The sequence below is a fragment of the Colobus angolensis genome, unplaced genomic scaffold, assembly GCF_000951035.1.
Source record: "Colobus angolensis palliatus isolate OR3802 unplaced genomic scaffold, Cang.pa_1.0 Scaffold109, whole genome shotgun sequence".
In the NCBI taxonomy this organism is placed as follows: Eukaryota; Metazoa; Chordata; class Mammalia; order Primates; family Cercopithecidae; genus Colobus; species Colobus angolensis.
This window is the reverse complement of record NW_012111919.1, coordinates 2,697,888-2,719,697: the sequence shown is the minus strand read 5'-3', so window position 1 is coordinate 2,719,697 and position 21,810 is coordinate 2,697,888. Positions and strand designations below refer to the sequence as shown.

At 55.1% G+C, this 21,810-nt stretch overlaps 1 protein-coding gene across 1 annotated transcript in view; it reads left to right on the top strand.

The window, feature by feature from the left end:
* HS1BP3 (HCLS1 binding protein 3) overlaps window positions 1-21,477 on the top strand; it is a 28,504-nt gene extending 7,027 nt beyond the window's left edge. The window contains exons 4-6 of the mRNA XM_011950590.1: window positions 13,472-13,632; window positions 15,272-15,407; window positions 20,053-21,477. Of these exons, the coding sequence (XP_011805980.1) occupies window positions 13,472-13,632; window positions 15,272-15,407; window positions 20,053-20,311 (556 nt within the window). The 3' untranslated portion in view covers window positions 20,312-21,477. The remainder of the gene's footprint in view (window positions 1-13,471; window positions 13,633-15,271; window positions 15,408-20,052) is intronic.
* Window positions 21,478-21,810: the final 333 nt, after the last annotated feature.

The window sequence follows — 21,810 nt, the reverse complement described above, 5'->3', positions numbered from 1 at the left end:
AGATGACATCCCCCTTCCCTGGAATCTGAGAAAAGCCCTGAGCATCCCAGGTCGCCCCCTCACAAGGATCTGGGCCACGAGGCCTTGGCCTGGTGTGCTTGGGGGAACCAGCTCTCTGTGTGCCCTTGGTGGTGCCCATGTCTCTGGGGCTGGGCTTAGGTATCGCCTCCCTGCCTGGGTCACAGGATGTCCTCCGCTTGTGGCTGTGCACTGAGGCTTGGCAGAGGCTCCCCGTGACAGCTCAGTAGTGCAGGCTGCGGACCTGTCCGGCTAGTGTGGGAGGACTGGGTGCTCGTTCCAGCTGCAGAACTCGCAGAGGTAGCTGCAGCTCTCTGGGCCTGTATCATCTGCATAGCAGGAGCATTCACCTTGGCCCTGCCTCCACACAGGGCCGTTCACCAGCCATGTATCTCTGGCCATTTACAATCTCTTTTCTTCGGTTTTCTTCAGTGAAAATGGGCTCATGGTTGTACCAACCTCTTAGGGCTCCTGTGAAGATGAAATGAGTTATGTAAATTTAGCAATCAGCTATCGTCATGGCCCCATCTTTCAGTGGAATCAGACCAGGCCAGGGGTGCTGTTCTCCCCGCTCTCTGCCACAACGAATGTCTCTTAGCCATTTACCGAAGTCCTCAGACGCCAAATGAGTGAGTCCTTTCTTGTAGGTCCTGCCCCAGAAAGGAATTAGAGCCCAGTAGAAACAAGGCAGAGGCAAGTTCAACTTCATCAGCATGCAGAATTCTGTCCTAAAATCACAGCCCACTCTGGAAAGGCCTTCTTCGTGGGGAGGGTTCTGGGAGGGTGGGCTGCAGGGTGGCCATGAGACCAGCGTCCAGCGGTGAGCATTCACACTGGAAAAGGGTGCACAGCGCTCGGGAAGCTGCAGCAGAAACAGGCCCCGGAGCCAGGGTCCTGCAGCACCTAGGCACAGTAAGTGCCCTGCAGTCACCCTCCTGGCCCTCCGTGGCTGGCCTTGTCCTTGAGTGGGGTTGGCAGCCCTGAGGGAGAGGCAGCCAGAGTAGCGGGTGATGTGGGGACAAGCCTGTAATAGTCACTCCTTATCAGCCTGGCCCAACCCTGCAGGCCTTTCTTGGGCTTTATTTTGGTAAGGGTGAGGCTTTGTTTGAACTCACATTCTCTGTTGTTCTGAGTAACCACACGTAGTGCCAAACCAAGATGGACTTTGGTTGTCCGTGCCAGCCTTTGGCGGAAGAACACACTTAGCAGAGCGGCTCCTTTTTTGGGTAGGAAAATGCTCTTTGGGGCTGGCAAGTGCTGCCTTGAACTTCCTACTTACTTCATTAGCAGAATGTCAGGGGAGATGTGTCAGCTGTCCTGGGACCCCTTGGTGGGGGGGGGGCCCAGCCCCCTCCCCAGCTCTGTACCCTAGGGTCCTCGCCCCTGAATCCTGGGAAAGCTTAGCACCTAAGAGTAATCCTGCTGGCTCAAGACCCTCTTCTGCTGGGTTTTCTTTTTAAGGACCCATGTGACAAGGTGCTGATGAATCAGCATTATCACCTCTGGCAGAAATAAGAAGTAACATTTTTTGAGAGTTTATGAAATGCTGGGAACTAAGTTAGCATTTGCCTACATGATCTCATTATATCTGTAAGACAGGATTTCTGAAACTGCTTGCTACAACCCATAGTAAAAACTGTATTATATGCTATGACCCAGGACACACATGTATAAACATCCCATAAAAGTGAAGCAAAAGTTCCCAGAACTCATACAAAACCTTACTAAGTGTATCGTACTCGGATATTTTCTATTCTATTTCAATGTTTGGAAAGGTCATGACTCACCAAACTGCTTTCAGGATCCACTGTGAGCACAGGTCAAGAAACGGAGCCCTGGAGGCCTGCACTGGCATCAGCCTCTTCTGTGTGGTGGGAAACTCAAATTCAGGGTCAGGTGGTTCGTCCACGTTCCTGCAGCCTGCAGATAGCAGAGCCAGGACCCCACGCCATCTCCAGTCCAGTCTTTATCAGCCTGGGAGGTGGGCAAGGCCCCAGGATTATCCCCCTTTCACAGATGGGAAAATCGAGAAAGGAGTTCAGCAGGATCTTGGCCAGAGCCGTGTGTGTGGCAGAGCCATGCCTTGAAGTTGGGTTTCCACCTCGGCCTTTCACAGACACCCAGGTGGGCTTGTTGATCTCCCTTGGTGCCACCCACCTGCCCTTTGGTGGGGGACTTTCTGTTCTTCTCGGGGGGCTATTTGTGCACCCCTCTCCCTCCCGTGCCCTTGATTCCTGTGCAGGTGCAACAGCCCCCGTTTCCGAGCTTGCCCTGCCCCATATGTGTGCTTAGCTCTGGGCGCTCCTGGAGCAGCCACCATTTCCCTGCAACCAGCCTCGGTCCTTCCCCACCGTGGCCGCGGCGAGGCGCTGCTGCTCTGCGGAAGGGCTGCTCCACTGCAGGGCTGCTGGGAGGGTGGGAGTCGCCAGCACAAAGCCGGAGCCCAGGCCGGCCTGGCTTTTCTTTGTCTTGTAAACCTGGTTTTGGTTAGGGACAAGAGAGCGTTATTACACCATTAGAGAGCGCTTAAAGATAGAAAAAACCCTCACCTCGGCCCATCCCAACACCAGCGCTCTCCCCTTCTGCTGGGGCTCTCGTCTGACCCCTTCCCAGCGCCATCCATGCAACTGCAGGCACAGTGCACGCGCCTTTTCGTAACTCTGCTTTTTCACCCTGTGGTCTGTCCCGATTGCTGCTCCATGTCGCCCCCGTTTTGTATTTAACTTTCTATTTTAGAGATGTCACGGTGCTGAGAAAATTGACATTCTACCCTAATAGTTCTGCCTTATGCTGGAAATCCTCTGCGGGAAACATTTTACATTGTGACTCAAATAATACACAATTAGTATAGAAAAATTGCAAACACAGATAAAATTCCTTTCCCTGTGAATTTTTGAATGCATCTTTGAATATTCACGTCTTACTGCCAAAATGAGATTGTCTTATGTGCCATTCTGGAATTTGCTTTTTTCCAGTTTACATGTTCTAGGTCCTTCCAGATCAATAGCTGCGCTCTCCCTCCTTCCTCTGCTGGTTTCTCAGCTCGATGGGCTGTAAGTGGCATTGCCAGGCCCCTGCTTGTGAACATGCTGGGGTTTTCTGTAGGTTTTTGCTATTATAGGCAATAACTTGAGGAACTTCTACATATACAACGCTTTTATTCTATGGAGCCTTCCCCTATATATGTGCCCCACCCAGAGCAGGGCCCCTGAAACTGCTTCTGGGGACTTTGGGGTACCATTCCAGTAAAGGGTTCTCCAAGGGCTGAAGCCCCTCTGTTGGGAGTGCCCCTCTGCTTTTCTAAGCCCTGCCCGCCCCCCCCCCCCAGGGCCCACTCCTCCCATCTCTTCTTTGGCACACAGAGACCCCCTCCAGGCCCTGGGTCCCTGAGGACTCGCAGCGTCTGGTGGGACAGGCTGGCTCCTGTATGAACAAATGCACCTGTCTGCGAGGCTGGGCTTCCCAGACTCCTTGGAAGGGGGAGCCCACACCCGGGTCTCCATGCTGTGGCCTCCATGGTGAAGCTGAATGTTTCTCTAGAAGGCCACATTTTATGGTAATTTTTTAATATGGATTTTGCTTCATCTTGCATAAAACAACCACATGTATTTTAGTATAAAAATAATATCTTACCCTCCATATTTGGATAAAATCATTTGTCTGGGATGATTCTGTGGTTTTGAATGCTGGCACATTGCTAGGTGCTCCCAGATTTGCTCACCCAAGATTTAGCAGCAAGATGGTCCCCGAAGGTGAGCCGTGGAGGGGAGCTCTGTGGGGACAGCAGGGCCTCAGCCCCACCTCCTGAGGTGCCCTGGAGCTGCTCCCCAAAGGGTGCCTCTTGCCAAATATCCTGACTACTGCACTAGGGCCTGGCACCTCTTTATTCATTCCAGCCTGAGCCTGGGCAACCAGGGCTCCCCTGATGCCACCAGCACAGCAGAGACCACCTAGGGATTCTGGGCCACTGAAAGCTTGGGAGAGAGAGATTCCAGGCCCCCCTCAGATCTGGGTAGGACCCCCAGAATCTGTGTTTTAACAAGCTTTTGAGTTGATTCTGCAAGCTCCTGTTTGAGAATTCCCAGAAACCAAACTCCAGTGAAGTGTTGGAAATGCCAGAAAGGAAACAGGTGTGGAGAGCGGCAGGTCAGCCATCACCACAATCCGCCGCCCGCAGCGGGCTGAGGACAGGGCGTGTCCGGAAGGCACTTCCGGTACTCACTACTCCCCAGCTCCTCCAGCTCGGGCTGGGCTTTCCCTCGTCTGCTGGCCCACCTGCTCTAGGAGTTCTCTGCGGTGCCATCCTGGGGTTCATGTGGGGGCCATGAGCCAGGATGACTGGGCCTGACCTCACCCTGTACCTGTGCAGCACTTAGCCCTGGCCTGGCTGGGGACCCAAAGCCATAAGGAAAGGAGGAGGCAGATGCCACAGCCGCCCTGCAGCATCACGCAGGTGGCACTCCACCGAGGCTGTCACAGTGATCACAGCAGCACAGTGTGCATGCCAACTGCATTTCCCCATCCAGATTACTGCCTGGCAGGGTGCAGTGGCTCATGCCTGTAATCCCAGCACTTTGAGCAGCCAAGGTGGGCAGATCACTTGAGATCAGGAGTTCAAGACCAGCCTGGCCAACATAGTGAAACTCTGTCCCTACTAAAAATACAAAAATTAACTGGATGTGGTAGGGCATGCCTATAATCCCAGCTACTTGGGAGGCTGAGGCAGGAGAATTGCTTGAACCCGGGAGGCGGAGGTTGCAGTGAGCTGAGATTATGCTACTGCACTCCAGCCTGGGCGACTGAGTGAGACTCTGTCTCAAAAGCAAAATAAAACAAAGCAAAAACCAACCAAACCAAAAAATAGATTATTGCACAAAGTCCTGCCTGAATAAATGGGCTGTTAGGAACAACAGATGTACCAGTGGTTTCTGCTTTTTAAATTCAGTAGCAAAACCTTTGGCTCAAGAGAAATATCATCCAGAATCCCAGTACATACAACAGGCTGAAGTAGGATTTCCCCTGGTTGGGACAAGTGAGGACTGAATCTTTGTCCCTCCAGCCTCAGCCTCACTTCCTGGGGTAACCCTGGGCAGCTTTGCAGAAGACGAGGGCCCCTTAGAGTATGGTTTGACAGTGCGTGGGACAGCTGGAAACCCCACACAACCCCAGGATGTGTGACTACTCCAAGAGCAGGGTTAGAGATGGGCAGTCCCAGGTTCAAATCCCCTTTCTGCCACTTACTAGCTGGTAGACACTGAGTGCATTGCTGTACTTCTCTGAGCCTGTCTCTTTCTTTGTAGAGTGGGGGTAAAGTAGAGGCCCAGTGGCTGAAAGGATAAAATGAGATGAAGCACTACAGGAAAGTTCCTTTGTAAAATGTTATCACTATTCCAGATTTACTTTGCTCTAAAGAGGTCTTTGTGTATTTAAACAACAGTTGAAATATGAATATAAAAGGCAGCTTTTCTGCTTCCTAGAGTTGTTATGCAAGTGTCAGGATCCTGTGATGTGCATACTATAACTTTACCTCCCTCCAGGAGCGCCAGTACACCTGTCACCTGTTACCACTTCCTAGAGCAGGTGATTCTGGAGGTGGGGCAGCCCTGGCCCTAGAGGAAGGAGCCTGCTTATCTGAATCCTTAGTGGGATTCAGTGGTTGCTTGGTTCCTTGAGAGAGAGAAATCTGGGAGGTCATACTTGCCATTCTCCTGCCTCAGGCTCCCCCAGGACCTGTTGTGGCAAGGTCTGGCAAGTAGCAACACTCTTAGGATGACAGAGTCTTTACACTCTGAGGACTGCAGATCAGATCCAGGCTCTGTTGTTACAACTGAGGAACCTTCCCCGGATCACACAGGAAGGCATGAGAGCAAGAGCTGGGGGTCTCCTGACTGCTGGCCCAGGACTTTTCCCTTTGTCCCCAGTCCAACACCTGTGCTTCTCAGCCCTCACCTGTTCGCTCTCGTTTCTTGTGACATGGGTGACGGGCATTCCCCACTGCAAGGACAGCAGCTGCCTGCTGGTCGTGTCACCATTTGGAGTGGATCGGGGCATAGGAGCGCTCACGTGAGAAGCAGCAATGGTTGTTTGCTCAGAGCTTACCGCGACCAGGGAGGTATCGGCCACCATCACCTGCATTTGGCAAAGATGCAAAGAGGCAGGAGAGTGGGACACTTTGAAGCAGATGAAAGGGAAGGCTCAGATACATGCTGATTGGAGGTTGTTGGCATGGGGAATCCAGAAGCAGCCAATGAGAAGTGGGGCATCCTTTGTCCTCTGTGAGCGGGAAGTGGGGCTTTCTTTGGATGGTGCTACTAACCTGGAAATGGGGGAAATGTTAGGAAAGTTGGCAGTTATTGATCAAATCTTGGCCATTTGGGGCTGATTGCTGCAGAGGCTGTGGTCTGGCTTCCTGGGCAGGTTACTGCAGGCTGTGGGTCAGAGTTCCACCTTTCCATGTGGCCTGGCCATTGTCCCTTTGTGTATTCAGACTCTTGGGGGGACTGGCATTTGCTGTAGAACGTGGGCTGCAGAGACCTGCAGCTGGGACCCACGTGGTTCCCTGGTGATGCTGGAGCAAGGATGGGTGAGGGGCAGTCTCTGGCCCCATTGTAGAGAAGGAGAAATGTCATCACCCACAAGCTCAGGTGGGATTGTCACTGAGTCCTGGTCCCTCAAGATAGAGCTCAGTGACCTGGAAAATGGGCTCTGGCTGTTGAGAAACAGGTCCTTGGAATGTGACTCTGGGGACCATAGCAAATGATAAACGTTCATGGTGACCACCCAGGCTGGCCCCAGTTTTGCAGTTTTGTTTTTTTATTTATTTATTTATTTTATTTTTTGAGATAGGGTCTCCCTCTTTTACCTAGGCTGGAGTACAGTGATGTGTGATCTCAGCTAACTATAGCCTCAACCTCCCAGACTTAAGTGATCCTCTCACCTCAGCTTCTCAAATAGTTGGAACTACAGGCACGCACTACCATGCCTGGCTACTTTTGTCTATTTTTTTGTAGAGGTGAGGTTTCACTATGTTGCCCAGGGTGGTCTTGAACTCCTGGGCTCAAGTGATCCTCCTGCCTCAGCTTCCCAAAGTTCTGGGATTACAGGCATAAGCCACTGTGCGTGGCCTGGCCCTATTTGCTTTTTAAGGGCCCAAGTGAAGTCTGCTGAGTAGAAGGCATAAGTGAGCCTAGACATCACCAGGTAGCTCCTGGGACCCCAGGCCTCTGCCACGGCCCTGCGCTGACTTGCAAACGGGACCCACTTGGCAGCTTGCAAAGCATTTCTGTGTCAGTTGCCTCCTCCTTCCCATTGACCCCCAGTAAGGAAACATGGTTGGGGAAGTTGAGTGACTGATCCAGATCCTATACAAGTTCTCCTACATCCCCCTCCACTGCTCCTCTCTCAGCAAAGGCCAGAATCTCCCCAGGCCCCGCTGGAGGTGGCCAACATCCCCACAGACCCTCCATGTACCTGCTGCCTAGCTATTGGGCAATTTCACTCTGCCAGGCTCTGCACACCTTGCCGTTTTCACAGGGCTTTTCTCTCTGCTCGGAGCACAGCTTTTGTGACTCTACTCATTTTTCCATCCAGGCGTTCTCTGAAGCCCCTGTCCAATGAGGCTGGCTTGGACACCCAGGGTTAGTGCCGGTCCTCAGGTGATTCTCACTCCTGTGATTGCTTCTCCATGGAAGCCCATTACTGTTGCAAATAACATTGTCCTGGCAAGAATTTCAGAAGTCCATTTATTGGGACTCTGAGAATTTTTTCATTGCAAAATAAAACCGGCCAGGCACAGTGGTTCATGCCTATAACCCCAGGACTTTGAGAGGCCGAGGCGGGAGGACCACTTGAGCCCTGGAGCTTGAGACCAGCCTGGGCAACATAGCGAGACTCCATCTCAACAAAAAAAAATTTTTTTTTAATTAGCCAGGTGTGATGGTGTGTGCCTGTGTCCCAACTACTGGGGTGGCTGACGTGAGAGGATCACTTGAGCCTGGCAGGTCGAGGCTGCAGTGAGCCGTGATGGTGCCAGTGCACCCCAGCCTAGGTGACAGAGAGAGACCCTGTCTCAAACAAACAAACAAAAACCCAAAACATAAAAAGACACCAAACAGCTGAATTTAAGAATAAAGTATGAAAAGTGCATTAGTTTAAAGCAGGCAGTTTGCATCATTGGAAAGAGGTGGATTTCCATATTTGGTTCAGCTGCACCCTGGCTTTGAAGACTCATGCTGTCCATGTGTCTCGGTTGTGGAAGGATCAGCAGTCTTCTGTTCAGACCCAGTTGAGCTGACTTTGTCTAGGAGATGTCTCTGCCACACATGTACACCCTGGTTCTGGGCAGTTGGTGTCCACTGGTGGTCTGCCGCGTGGGTGGGCGCATCGGGAATGGTGCCACAGGCCCCCTGGGTGGCCACAGTGGTGGATGCTGTTATGTGTCAATCACTGTCACCAGAACTGCCTGAACCACAGGGAGCCGGGCTGCTGCTCAGCCTGTCTGAGCGTTGGAGCTGTCAGCCATGGCAGCTGCCGCCTCTCACCCCGTATGCTGCACGCCTGCCTGCAGAACGTGGCCTGGTCTGCGTGTCTGTCTGCTGTCAGGAACAGACAGCGGGAAAGTGGGTGTCTGTGCACACATGTGCATGCAACAAGAACATACCAGCACATGCCTGCAACCCATCCAGGAGCACCCCACCTACCTCATGCAACCCCTGTGGGCCCAGCTCATGTTTTGGTGTCCCTCATGGCCTGCACTAGTTCCGATGACCCCCGTGCTCACCAGGAAGCCAGGAGCTGCAGTTCCAGTCCTATTCCCTGCAGACCTCTCTTTGAAGCCCCTGTTGCCCCATCCCTGGTGACAAGATTCTAATCATGACCAACTGTCCTTCCAGTGAAGGGAGAAGACACCCTACCTCCACGTCAGTGAGGGGCTTTGTCTCCTGTCAGTGCAGAGGGCGGGCTGGAGGGTGGGCACTGCAGAGCTGGGCCCTGTGCCTGCAGACGGCTGGGTGGATGCTGATATAGGAATGGAGGAGGAGGAGGACCAGGGAGGAGAGGATTGAGGGGGCCCCCGAGTGACAGCACACGTGTGCGACCTGACCCGACTCCGTGCTCATGACAACCCTGAGGTGTCTGTGCTAGAAGGGTGAAGAAATGGCTCAGAGGCTGAGTGACGCACCTCTCATATGGAATTACTGACCCCCCTCACTGAGGTCAGTGGCAATTCCTTTCTGCCAGCTGATCACCTTAACTGTCCAGATTTATAAGTTCTGAAGTTCTTCCTGGCCTGTCTTCCCCTCGCACCATCACTGCTCCCTGAGTCCGGGCTCCGGTCGTTTCTTCTATGGACCATGAGCAAAGCTTCCCTGGGGAGACCTGGCTCAGCCTGTTCCCTCACGGCATTACATCTGCTGCAAGCCTAAGGGGTCCCTTTTCACCAAGAGGAATCTAGGTTCCCAGTTATGTCCTACTCATGCCCCCTGCAGACCCTCACAGTGTGACTCGCAGGTCCTGTACCTGAGATGCTATTATTTAGCTCTCATTCCACCAAGTTCACTTCCTGTCTCCGCATCACGTCCTCCCCGAGCCCTCAGGCTTGGTTGGTTCTGCCCTCTATACTCTGCCATCACAGAGCGGAACACTCTGTGTGCTAATGAACAGTTTCCTTTCTTTTCCCCCTCCCAAGACAAAGTCTTGCTTTGTCGCCCAGGCTGGAGTGCAGTGGTGTGGTCTGAGCTCACTGCAACCCACATCCCCTGGGCTCAAGCGATTCTCATGCCTCAGCCTCCCAAGTAGTTGGGATTACAGGCATGCACCACCATGCTGGGCTAATTTTTGTATTTTTAGTAAAGATGGGATTTCATCATCTTTGCCAGGCTGGTCTCGAACTCCTGGCCTCCTACAAACTTTTTACTTTAAACTACTTTTCGTATTTTATTCTTAAATTCACCCGCCTCAGCCTCCCAAAGTGCTGGGATTACAGGTGTGAGCCACCTTGTCCGACCATAATGATCTCTTTGGTAGCAATAGTAAAGTCTTTGTTTACTATTGTTTCTAAGTTTCTATGTGACCCTGCTCTGCCATGAGCTTCTGGGGACAGCGGCAGCTCGTCCTCATCTTTATTCCCTCGTCCCCAGCACAGTTCTTGCAGGTGGGAGGTTCTCAGTGAGTGCTGGCCATCAAAGGTGCTCACAAGAGAAGGAATGAGTTGCTCATAGAGTGGCTGAGGGCCTGGTGGCAAGGCCAGTGGAGTCGGTCAGGAGATCTTTGGAGGAGGGGCTTCCGCACATAGGGCGCTGTCTGAGACTGGGGCTAGGAGCCTATCCCTCTTCCCTCCCTGGCCCTCCCGCCTTGGGGAATAGGTTAACAGAATCCTGAGATGGAGATGTGCCGGCACCCTGCTGCCTGCCTACCTGTCCTCCACCTGTCCATCCCTCCCCGCCTCCATCCATTACCCATCCTCTCATCCAGAGTTTATCAAGGCATCTGTTCTGGACCAGGCACATTACTAAGTCCCCAGAGCCTGAAAGTTTTGGGCCGCTCAGCATAGGACCCTGGGGCTTTTAGGCATAAAACTCCATATTTCCTGCTTCTTTGATTCCCCTGGAGATGGGTCTGGAGAGTTGGGGAGGTAAAGAAGGCAGCCCAGGCGGCACGGGTGGGGTGGGGTAGGGTACAGACCATGCCTGAGCCTCCTGCATGTGCTGTAGATCCACTTAATTTCAGTTTAAGATAACAAAAGGGCAAACATGTCTCTAGGGAGAGAAACAAGGACCGAATCCAACTGGAGGAGAAAACTCACATGGAAGGGAAGTTCGGCCTCCTGTGTGCTGTCAGGACCTGGAGCCAGCGTAGGCAGGGGCACCACAGCTTCTCCAGAGAGACCTTGCGCCTGTTCTCTCGCTTCCTTTGTTCTTCAGATGGCTCTCTTCCTCTGTGCGCCCTCCAATTTCTGGTCAATGCAAAGCCTCTTGCTCCCCTTCCCCGAGGGGCCCGTGGCTGGGTACAATGCAAGTTTGATCCCCAGGAGCCAGGCAGGGCCTGCTTGTTTCTGAGGGGACAGTGGGGGGTGTGGTGTGGAGCTGCTGCTGGGAGAGGCTGCAGAGCAGCCTCAGACTTGCCCTCCCTGAGAGCTGCCACCTGGGTAGGGGCTGGGGCAGCTCTCCACCCTTCCCCACCGCAGTGCCTGCTGGGTCCAGGAGTAAGGGCCACGCAAAGGGCAGCGGAGATGGGGAATGAAGTGGAGAGAAGCATCGGGCAGAACAGCAGCTGCAAGCCTGGCTGACCGTGCAATTCCTCAGGAGACTGAACACAGTCTCCTGGGCCTGCTTGGGGTTTCTGACTCAGTGGGTCTTGGCTGGGGTCAGCTTTGCTGTCTGCCCCAGGAGACCATGGCCCCTGTTTGGCACCCACTTCCTAGGAGTCATGAGAGACGAGCTGGCTCTGCCTGATTTGTGAGAATAAAGGGGAGAATGTCTGAGTAAGAGCAGGCGAGTCCTGGCTCCTCCAGGTCTCAGAGGAGCAGAAGCACTTTCTGGAAAGCACTTGCCCTTAGGGTGGAGAATCCAGGCTCCCTCCACCTCACCTCCAGCACCACAGGCAGGGCCTGAGGGTGGTGCACAGCAGCGGAGATGTCTCATGGCCTGAGCTGGGTGGAGAAAGCACAGGACCAGGCAGATGGGCCTTCCTGGAGCAGTCCCTGCCACTGCGTCTCTGCTCCCCGTCACTACCATTGAAACATGCCACTTTCTCCCCAGAGAACGGCAGGATCAATCCTGTTGTCCCTGCCCCATCCTATATCACCTTCCTCATGGGACATTTGGAGGGGACGAGGATAAGACCACAAGTATGACCATCCTCAATCTAGACCCAGGCTGCCTGTCCCATCCCTACTGTGTGGCCTTGGGCAGACACTCAGCTTCTCTGGACCACTCAACATTTGTTGAATGAGAATGTTTCCTCATTCAACAAAGGAGTCCTGCAGAGATCCTTCCCCTGGAACTGGGCCCTGAGCTCAGAGGTTGCTCCGTCCTGCAGCCTTCTGGCAGGAAGCCTTCCTGGCCTTCACAGTTTCTCCTCGCCTCTGCTGGGTGACTGGGATTCTGCTAGACCTCAGACTCCAGACTGTGGGAATGGTCACCTTGGAGGGCCCTGCCCCTTCCAGCACCCAGGGCCATTCTGCTATTTTTATCTGCCGTTGGTTAATCCGTATCATTGTGTAGGCCAGCCTCGGTGCAGTTTTGCCGCAGAGTGTTACCAACATGAGCTCAGATGGTGACCTCACGTGGTGACCTCAGTCCAGTGGAACTGCCTGCCAGAGAGACAGGCACACGGAATTTCAGTTTCCAGTAACGGGCACATTCTCATGATTTTCAGGAACCTTAAAATGGCTAACAGGCGTCACCAGCAGGGGTTGAATGGCTGTTAAAGTGATTAAAGTAAAATCAGGTGTGTTTCCTTCCTGGCCGTATCACTCACAGTGATGGACACAGATCCTGAGCATTCAGCTCCAGGCATGTTTACTTCTCCAGCCCGGAACCACCACCTGGATCAAAACGAAAGTACTCCCACACCCCAGAAGCTTCCATCCTGCCCTGTCCTGGTTTCTCACAGCAGGGTCTGGCCCAGAGCAGGACCTCCTCAGCCAGTCGGCAAGTGCACTGTAGTGGGACCTGGGTTGGCAGAGCCAAGTGCACTGTAATGGGACCTGCGGTGGCAGAGCCGGAGTGGGGGAGGTGGGCAAGTCCCAGAGAGGCTTCCTGAAAGGGGGCTGCACCGCAGAACCCAAGTGTTAACTAGAACAATGGTGGTTTTACCATGCAAAGGAAACAATAAGGCACTTACCAAGGCTGCTTTCTGCCCTCCTGAGTCCTAGTCCTGAGGTTTGTGGCTCCAGACCAGGTCCATCCTCATTTCCGAGTGGCTGTGGAGTGTGGTTCTCTGAGCCTGGCCCCCAAGTGCTGAGACTCAGACTAGGCAGCTCTCTCCACCTTCCGAATGGGAGTGCGATCTCTGGCCCGTGACCGCATGGCAGACTCAGGGCCTGAAGACGTCTAAGAGCCGGGGTTGTCTGGCAGCCGGTGTCCAGTCCTGGCAGCCACCTGCTCCTGACAGTGGTCATTTCTTGAACACAGGGCACAGCTGCCCACAGTAGCAGGGGCCTTACCACTCTGTCATTGAGGAAACCTGCTCCCCAACCACCCTCGCTAGCCTGCTTTTCTCCCCTGGGATGGAGGACCTGCCTTTCCCTTGGCCGTGTGACCATCTGATAGGGATTTCAGAAAGACTTCAGCTCCGCCTGCCTGGACTGCTCTGGGCGGCCCTCTCCAGGCCTTCCCTGGCCCATGGCGTCCAGCCACCCCTGCTGCAGGGCCCAGCACCTGTGTGGGTGTGACCGGGCCACCTGGACACTTGTGGGAAATCCTCACCTTGTGCTTTGTCTCTGATTCTCCAGCTCCAAGAAGCCCAAGAAGCATCCCAAAGTGGCCGTGAAAGCCAAGCCCTCGCCCCGGCTCACCATCTTTGATGAGGAGGTGGACCCTGACCAGGGGCTCTTTGGCCCGGGCGGGAAGCAGTTCCCGCAGGGCCCCTCGGAGGATGTGTCATCCATGGACCGTAAGTAGAGCCCCAGGGTCTGCTCCTGGTGTCCTCTCGGTGCCCAGCTCCGTCACCAGACAGGGTGTAACTCACCCGGCGTGAACAGGACTCATCTCCCCTGTCCTGTTTAGATGTTATATAGACTCCGCTTTGGAGGGAGCTTTCCTGCTGGAGGAATTGAGCCTCACACCTGGTTCCCCACAGCCTGGAACATTCCCAGGCCGCATGTTTCCTGTCAGCATCCCACAGAAGAGGGGGATGGTTTTCTCTGCTGCTTCGAGAAGTGCTTCCATGACATCGGTGGGCAGATGTGGGCCCTGGGCTTCCAGGCACCGTTTGTGTAGAAAGCGATAGGGCCTGCCTGGGGCACGTGTGTGACTGTAGGTTTGGATTTAATAGGAACGTGTCGCCTGCATGGACTCCCTTGGAGGGCTCTGTGCTGAGTTGGCAGAGGGAAAACCGAGCGGCCTGGGGACATCTCCACTCATCCCTGGGTCCCTTTCCTCACATGCCCAGGTCACCCTCCAGTGAGGGGAGTTGATGCCACCCACTAAGTCAGCCCATACTTGGTGAGCCCCCACTGAGGGCCAGGCCCAAGGACATGCTGAGGAGTGAGACCTAGTCCCTGTCCCTAGTCCCTATCCTGAGGGCCTCAGGGGCCCCTGGGGAAGCAGGCCATCACCTGGCGGTTACAGAGCAGCAGCAGTTACGACAGGTTGAGCAGAGGCATCAATTCCTGTAGGACTCCCCAGAAGACTTCCTGGGGTGGGGAGGGGCCTCCTTGAGCTGGATCCTGGAAGGTCAGTAGAGTTTGCTGGCCCTGTGGAAGCAGGGGACTCCAGGTATAGCGGCCATGATCGGCATTCTCCAAGGGCAGCCCCGATCAGTTCACACGTGAGAGGGTGCGGGGAGGAGACCCAGGCTTCCTGAAGGCAGCAGCCACATGTCATGGCACCCCAGCAGAGACAGAGCGGCCATGGCACCCCGGCGGAGAGAGAGTGGCCATGGCACCCCAGCAGAGAGAGAGAGTGGCCATGGCACCCCAGCAGAGACAGAGCGACCATGTCACCCCGGCAGAGAGAGAGCGGCCATGTCACCCCAACAGAGAGTGGCCATGTCACCCCAACAGAGAGTGACCATGGTACCCCAACAGAGAGTGGCCATGGTACTCCAACAGAGAGAGTGACCATGGTACCCCAACAGAGAGAGAGCGGCCATGGCATCCCAGCAGAGAGAGAGCGGCCCACGCTGGTGGGTGGCACTCAGTAAATGCTTGTTGAAGGCCGGGTACAGTTGAGGGGTTGCACTGAGATCAGTTGGACTGGATGGCGAGATGCCTGGCGCAGTGAGCCCAAGAGGCTATAACCTCCTAAGAGCAGTAGGAAGCCCATGAGGACTTGAAACCGGAGTGATGCCATTGGCTGACTCTGGCCCAGGTGCCAGGCGGCTGAGGCCAAGGCAGACAGCTGTCCCAAGCCTCTGTGAGCTCTTGTCCTCGTCCTCCTCCTGCCCCTACCTGGTCCACTTCTCTGATTTTCTTCCTTATCCCTTGCTGGGTGCCCCAGGAGGCTGGGCCAGGCCTTCTCCACCTTGTACCTTGGGTGGCTGAGGACAGGCCAGGGCTTGCTCTGACACCCCTGCTGCTGCCTTCCCACAGCCCTGATGCTGTTTGACGATCCTGACCTCGGCGGGGCCGTGCCCCTGGGTGACTCCCTCCTGCTGCCGGCCGCCTGTGAGAGTGGAGGGCCCACGCCCCGCCTCGGCCCCAGGGACGCCTCCAAGGAACTGTTCAGGTACCCCCTGTCCCCAGAGGCGCTTGGCCAGCTCTGAGAATGTCCTGGACAGAGCCAAGGGCCCGGCTTGTTTGGGGGCATTGCCCAGTCTCAGCCCCAGCCTCCTCTGAGGGGAGGACCCCAGACCTGTGAAAAGTAGAAACCTGTGGGTGCACACTGGGTGAGAGGCAGTGAAGGGGGTTCAGGGGGAGGATCTGCAGCCCAGGGCTGCTCAGCTAGTTCCAGAAAGAGAGAACTTTGTGTGCACAACTAGTCTTTCTTTCACAATCATCTTTTAACAATTTATGTAAAGAATAATTAAATTATATAATTGCAAGAGCAGGTATAACTGGCACAAGCAGGTTTGGGAACAACTTAAACTGACTCATGGCAGAATGCAGCCCACCCAGAGAGGGGTCAAAGTGCAGGTGTCCTGGCGATGGCCTCTCTGCCGGAGGGCCCGGTCAGCAGCTTTTACAGAAGGAAGGGAGAAGGAGGCCTCATCTGTCACATGGAGGTCAATTGGCAGAACCTGTGCCTGAGATGGCTCCTATTTCCTGAGTCCTTGCTGTGTATGCAGTAAGCCAGACTCCTTATGTGCTCTCCTACGTAATCCTCACGACGGCCCCCCTAAAGTAGATGCTATTTTCTCCATATTATAAGAAATCGAGCGTGGGAGGCCACCTGGCTGAGGCCCCTGCTCTGCCCTGGCCTCCCCACTTCATTAGGGACTGTCTGAGCACTCGGCTGGGTGATCTGCCTCCCACCCAGCCCCCCCAGTTCTCCCCAGGCGTTTACCTCCACTGGCCACGTTCTCAGCAGGCTCAGTGTTGTGCATGTCTCCAGCTTCTCCACGCTCCAGGACACAGGACTGTGCCTGGGGTTCACAGGAAGCCAGGCCGCCTCTTTCCAGGAATGGCTTATGTGACACCAAGGCATGCAGGCCCTGGAGACTGTCATCTCTACCCCTCATTAGCAGCCTCGGGCTATTAGACAGCCCTCCAAGTGCCCGCCAAGCCTGAGTCACCGTGACGGCTTCTGGTATTTACATGTCCCCAAGGCCCCTGGCATCTGTTCACTCTCATCCTGTGTCCTCACTCCTGACATCCCTGCAGGCTGGGAGAAACCAGGATTGTTATTTTATTAGAGGGAAACTGAGGCACAGGGAAATGGAATACTAGAGTCGGCCTGGGGAATGGCAGGGCCAGGCCGAGCGTGTCTAGGAGTCCATGTGTCCCAGTGGGGTGGTTCTCGTGGGACCTTTCTGGCCTAGTTTATTCTAAATCCGTTACTTCCCAACCTGTGTTCTGTGGAACATGGTGCAGTGGGGTGGTCAAAGGCTACCTTCAAAGGGGCTCTGTGGCCTGATGAATTGGGGAATGCCATATGAAGCAGGGCTGGTAGTGCGCGAGCCGGCACCACACGGCACTTCACATTCTCATTCGTCCCTGGGCCCTCCCCTCTGTGGTGCCCCTTAGCGTCCCACAGAGCGCTTGGGGAATCCCTGCTCAAAAAGTGTGGGTCCCGCACCCCCACCTTCACTTTAGCAGACATCTGCTAATGAAAGGATTAGCTGCTTTTCTTCTTTTAAAATTCAGGCAAATTCAAAAAGAGCTGTAACACTAGGATTAGCTTCTTGAGAGCAGGAACCGCATTCATTCTTTGTGTCTGCCCTGTGACTATCCAGGGAGTAGTTGGGCTTCCTCATAATAAAGAACGTTCTGATAGTCATTCATTCCTTCATGCTTTCACCCCTTCATTCATTCTGTCACTAGCCTCAGCCGTGACAGCCGTGAGGCAGCGTGGGGTGTACACTGAGCGTGTTGAGACTGAGAAGCCTTTGTTCCTTCTGGCTGTGCAGCCACAGCAGGGCAGGGTCTCTAGTCTAGATGTTTAGGGGAGTCTTGTCTTCCGCAGGGACCCTGGGAGACGGAATGGGGCCAGGGTCTTAGAGCTCCCTTACCCCTCTCTGGTTGACCTCACACCAGCTGGGCCTGGAAGAGAAGGGAGCTGGACCTTGAGCTAGTGAGAGCTAGTCCTAGTCATGACTCAGAAATAGGGTGCTAGGAAAAGGGGTGCCTTGCAGCCACCTGTGTCCCAAGAGCAGCTACGCCGCCTCCCACCGTGGCTGCCCACCCATGTACACCTCCCACCTGGGAGCAAATCCAGCTGCTGATTAGTTCCAAAGAGTCACTGCTTTGCCAAGCAGGATAATCCTGAAATCTGACATAAGCTTCTAGCAGCCGCTTTGTTTTCCAAAGGGCCCTTCTTTGAGGATAAGTCAGTCCCTTTGAGCTTTTCCCAGGTCCCCTCAGCCTTCAATGGAGGCCACATCATGCCAGTGGAGCTGGCACCTGCCCCGGGGGCATCAAGGAAGGGCCACCACTTGGAAGGAGCTCCGGCACATCTGACCTGAGGTGGCCAGGAGCAGCCCGGCCATGAGTGATACCTCCTGAAATCGCCTCTACCCCAAGACAACGGATCTCTCTATGAAGGCCCGGCTTGGGCCAGTCCCTCTGGGTTTATTCAAGAAGAACACCTTTTATTCATTTCTCTGCCGACCAAACAGACTCTGAATTCTCTCTCTGGGGTTTGTGCCCCATCACAGGAGGTTGACCCAGGAAGCAGGCAGGATGTCTGGAGTTCCTTCCACAGCTGGCTGCAGGCAGGCGTCCACCCCAGGGGTGCTGTGCTGGGCACCTCCGTACTCACACAGGCTCTCTGGTAGTGCCAGGAGTTGTCCTGATCAAAGGTACCTCCTCTCTATCCCCATCCCTGCCCGGCCTTGCCCCAGGGCAGGAAGCCACTGCTCATGAGCCTGCCTGGTTCTTCCTGTTCATTCTCATTCCCACCTCCAGACCTCTGATCTCTGCTCCTTTCTCCAGGACTCTCTCCCCTATTCATGCCAGGCTCACCCTTCTGAAAAGGCTCACCTTCCCAGGAGGCCTTCCCAGCCTGCTCTGGCCCAAGGGCTCACTCCCTTCTCTGGACTTCAACACCTTCTTTCCAGGCCTTTGCAATTGCGGGGCCCCTGCCTGACTGGGCTGGGGGTATCCCCATTGTAGATAGAGGCGCTGCTTTTCTGTGTCTTATGCCCGCTTGCTCAGCCCCTGCTGTCAGTAGACATCAGTACATACAGCCTTCCTGTACATTTGGAAACTACTTTCCTTGTATTGTCTTATTGGATCCTTGTGAGAATCCCTGTGAGGGTGGTACAGCAAGTACAATCCCACTTTATAGAAGAGACTGAGGACCAGGGAGGGGTGGCCTGAGGCCATCTGATGGAGGAGTTGCAGGGTGAGGAACGGAAGCCAGTTCTCCACCCGCAGTGCTGTGCTTCTGTGCGCAGTTCTGTGCAGCAGTGCCAGTGACACTGTTACTCCTGCTTGTAGATGAGGAAGCTGAAGCTTGTAGAGACCAAGTGGGCGCTCTAGGTCTGCTGCCTTCAGTACCTGTGCCTTCCCTCACCGGACTCCAGCATGACTGAGCGATAGACGTAGAGATGCCTGTTAGCACAAGGGGAAACCTCGCCCTGACACTGGAGTCCAGGTGCCCCCGGCAGGGGAACACCCCAGAGAACCAGCCACATGCAGGCCAAGTCCTGTTCATCCTCACACTAGCTGTGGGTCTCAGGGCAAGGCCCTTTGCCTCTCTGCACCTCAGTTTTCTCATCTGTAGGACAGGGCTAATCTCTGTGCGCACACAGTGTGTGGAGATTATTAAATGGGTTGATGAACGTGGAAATGTCTGGCCATCACGGGTGTTCAGCACGGGGCTCAGTGGGTGGAATGGATTGAATGAGTCTTCCACTGTGCATCTGGTCTCCAGAAATCCAGTTCTGGAGAATCAGTGGCCTGGCCTATTTCTTGCCCTCAGTACCCAGGGATGGTCCTGAGTGACTGTAACACTGCCGGGGCTTTTTTCCCACCCACCAGTGGGAGATCAGAGGTCTGGGGTCATGACAGAGTCTTGGTGGGCCCTGGCCAAGGCCATCCTCAGCTCTCGCTGGGCTCTGTCTAGCACCCGTGTGGCCCACAGAGGCCCTCTGTGGGCAGGCCAACCCTGCACCACCGTGGCTCAGCGCCCCTGGTTTTTCTTTCTCTGGTTGAACTTGCTTTGGATGAGGGCTCAGCTTCTGAGGGCCGATGTCCAGTTCCTCCCAACAAAGGCACTGTCACATACCATCCCCTCCGGGCCACTCGGCCTCCTGGGACTCCAGTGTCCTCATCTGCAGGATGGAAACACAGTCGTGCCTCCCCGGAGTGGTGTTTTGAGGATGGAATATGTCTGAAGTGCTCGGCACAGAGCGGGAACTCTGTACGTGGTAGCTGGTGGTTATTTCTGAAGGGATTGGAGGGAAAGCGCCCTACAGAAGCCAGCATGTGTCAAGTGGGGTCACCTGAAGACGAACTCCCAGGAGGCTGCGTGGGGCCTGCCCTGTGCCTGCTTTGCTGTGGGTGGGAGGGAAGGAGAGCCCTGGCCTTCGTGTCTCCTCTGGGCAGGATGGGTGGAGGGGCCAGAGTGGAATGGGGCGGGGCCTTGACCTGGCCCAGGCTGGGCTCCCTGCAGCTGCCCAGCCCCCTGAGGGCAGTGGCATTGCCTGGGGTCTTGTTCCTGTCACGGGGTAGCAGTGTTGTGCTCAGGGTTCCTCCCTGTGGTTCCCTAGAGTTGAAGAGGACTTGGACCAGATTCTGAACCTGGGGGCTGAGCCCAAACCCAAGCTCCAGCCTAAGCCCAAGCCACCAGTGGCAGCTAAGCCGGCAATACCCAGAAAACCGGCTGTTCCCCGCACAGCGGGCCTGGCTGAAGCTGTGGCTGGGCAGCAGAAGCCGCAGGAGCAGATCCAAGCCATGGACGAGATGGACATCTTGCAGTACATCCGGGACCACGATACACCGGCCCAGGCGGCCCCCAGCCTCTTCTGAGGCTTCCATGCTGGCCCCTGGCCCAGCAGGCCTGTCTGTGGGGACATCTGTGTGAAGGGAGGGGACTGTGCCCTGCAGGGTCAGAACCTCCCCACCCCCGAGGGAGGCCAGGTGGAAACCTGGGTCACAGCACCCAGAACTGCATGGTTCCATTTTCTCCTGGGCTGTGGGGCCAAAGTAGAACCCTGCAGGCTGCGGGAGTGGCTCTCACCCTAGGAACCTCCCCCCCCATGGACATGGAGGGGAGGGAGGGTGTGCCTTGCCAACCAGGAGCCCAGCCCCAAGGATGAAGCAAGACATGTGGGGCCCCAGCGAGGTGTCGCATGGGGCAGGGAGCTTCATGCCCTTGGGTTCTGCCAGTCCCAGCACAGACACAAACTGGGACTGAGCCTCTAGCCCTCCTCTGCCTCTGTTCGCATAGTAAGAAGGAGTGATCCCCATCCTCCCCTTCCCCTACCCAGCAGCAGCCTGGGTGACTGACTGGCCTGGGCCTGGGGTGGGGGGGGTCCCCAATCCAAATTACTCCAGGGTTTCTGTTCCTCGTGGCTGCCAGGGGCCTGCAGGGTCTGGGTGGGTCTCCCAGGAGAGGGATGCTGAGGGATGCTGAGGGGGAGATCAGCTGTCTGGAGTGTTCTGATGCAAGTCTCTCCTGAGCCTCCTCTTGATACGAGCTCTAAAGGGAGAAGTCAGGCCCAGCCCTGCCTCTCCAGGGTACAAACGGCCCTGCCAGGCTCCAGTTCTTCCTCCCTCCTCCTTTCCCAGGAAAGGGCAGCCCAGTCCATGGCCTTCTTGGGCCTCTGGGCACAGAGCCAACGTTCGTCATTACAGTTCTCACAAACTGGGTCATAGCATTCCCCACAGCTCAGCCTGGAGCCTGGGCAGGGCTCCCACCCTGCACTGCCTCCCACTGCCAGTGGGGCGTGATGCTCTCAGGCTTCTGTCCCAAGGCCTTCACCATCCTCAGGGTCTGGACTTGGTCAGTGGCCTTTCACCAGTGGAGCTGCCTTCCCAGGGAGAAGAAGCCGTGCGCCAGGGCAGGGCCTGTGCCTTAGACTTCTCCTGACCCCCAGAGCCCTGGCACACAGGTCTGGGCACCACACAGTGCTTTGGAAATTCTCAGTGAATGATGTTTAATAAAGCAAAAAATGTCAAGCTGTCTTTCTTGGTTATAATTCTTCATGTTCAGAGCTAGTTTTTTCCTTTGTTTTGTTTTGCTTTTTAATGAAACAGTAGTTTTAAATGAAATGCAACCACTATTGTTCCTTGGCCCTGTCCTGCCTGGCAGAAGCATTGGGCAGGTGGGACTAGGAACCCCAGACCCTTTTCTGATAGACACCAAAGCCAGCCCTGAGGGACCCCCCAGCTGATGGTGTGGGTGGTTTGCAGCCATCAGTGTGGAGTGTCTCCAGCTCCTGGCCTCTGCTAGGACCTGTCTGCTCTGTCCTGCATCTGATCACGTCCCTCTCCAGCTGTGCTGCCCCGTCCTGAGCAGCTTCCAC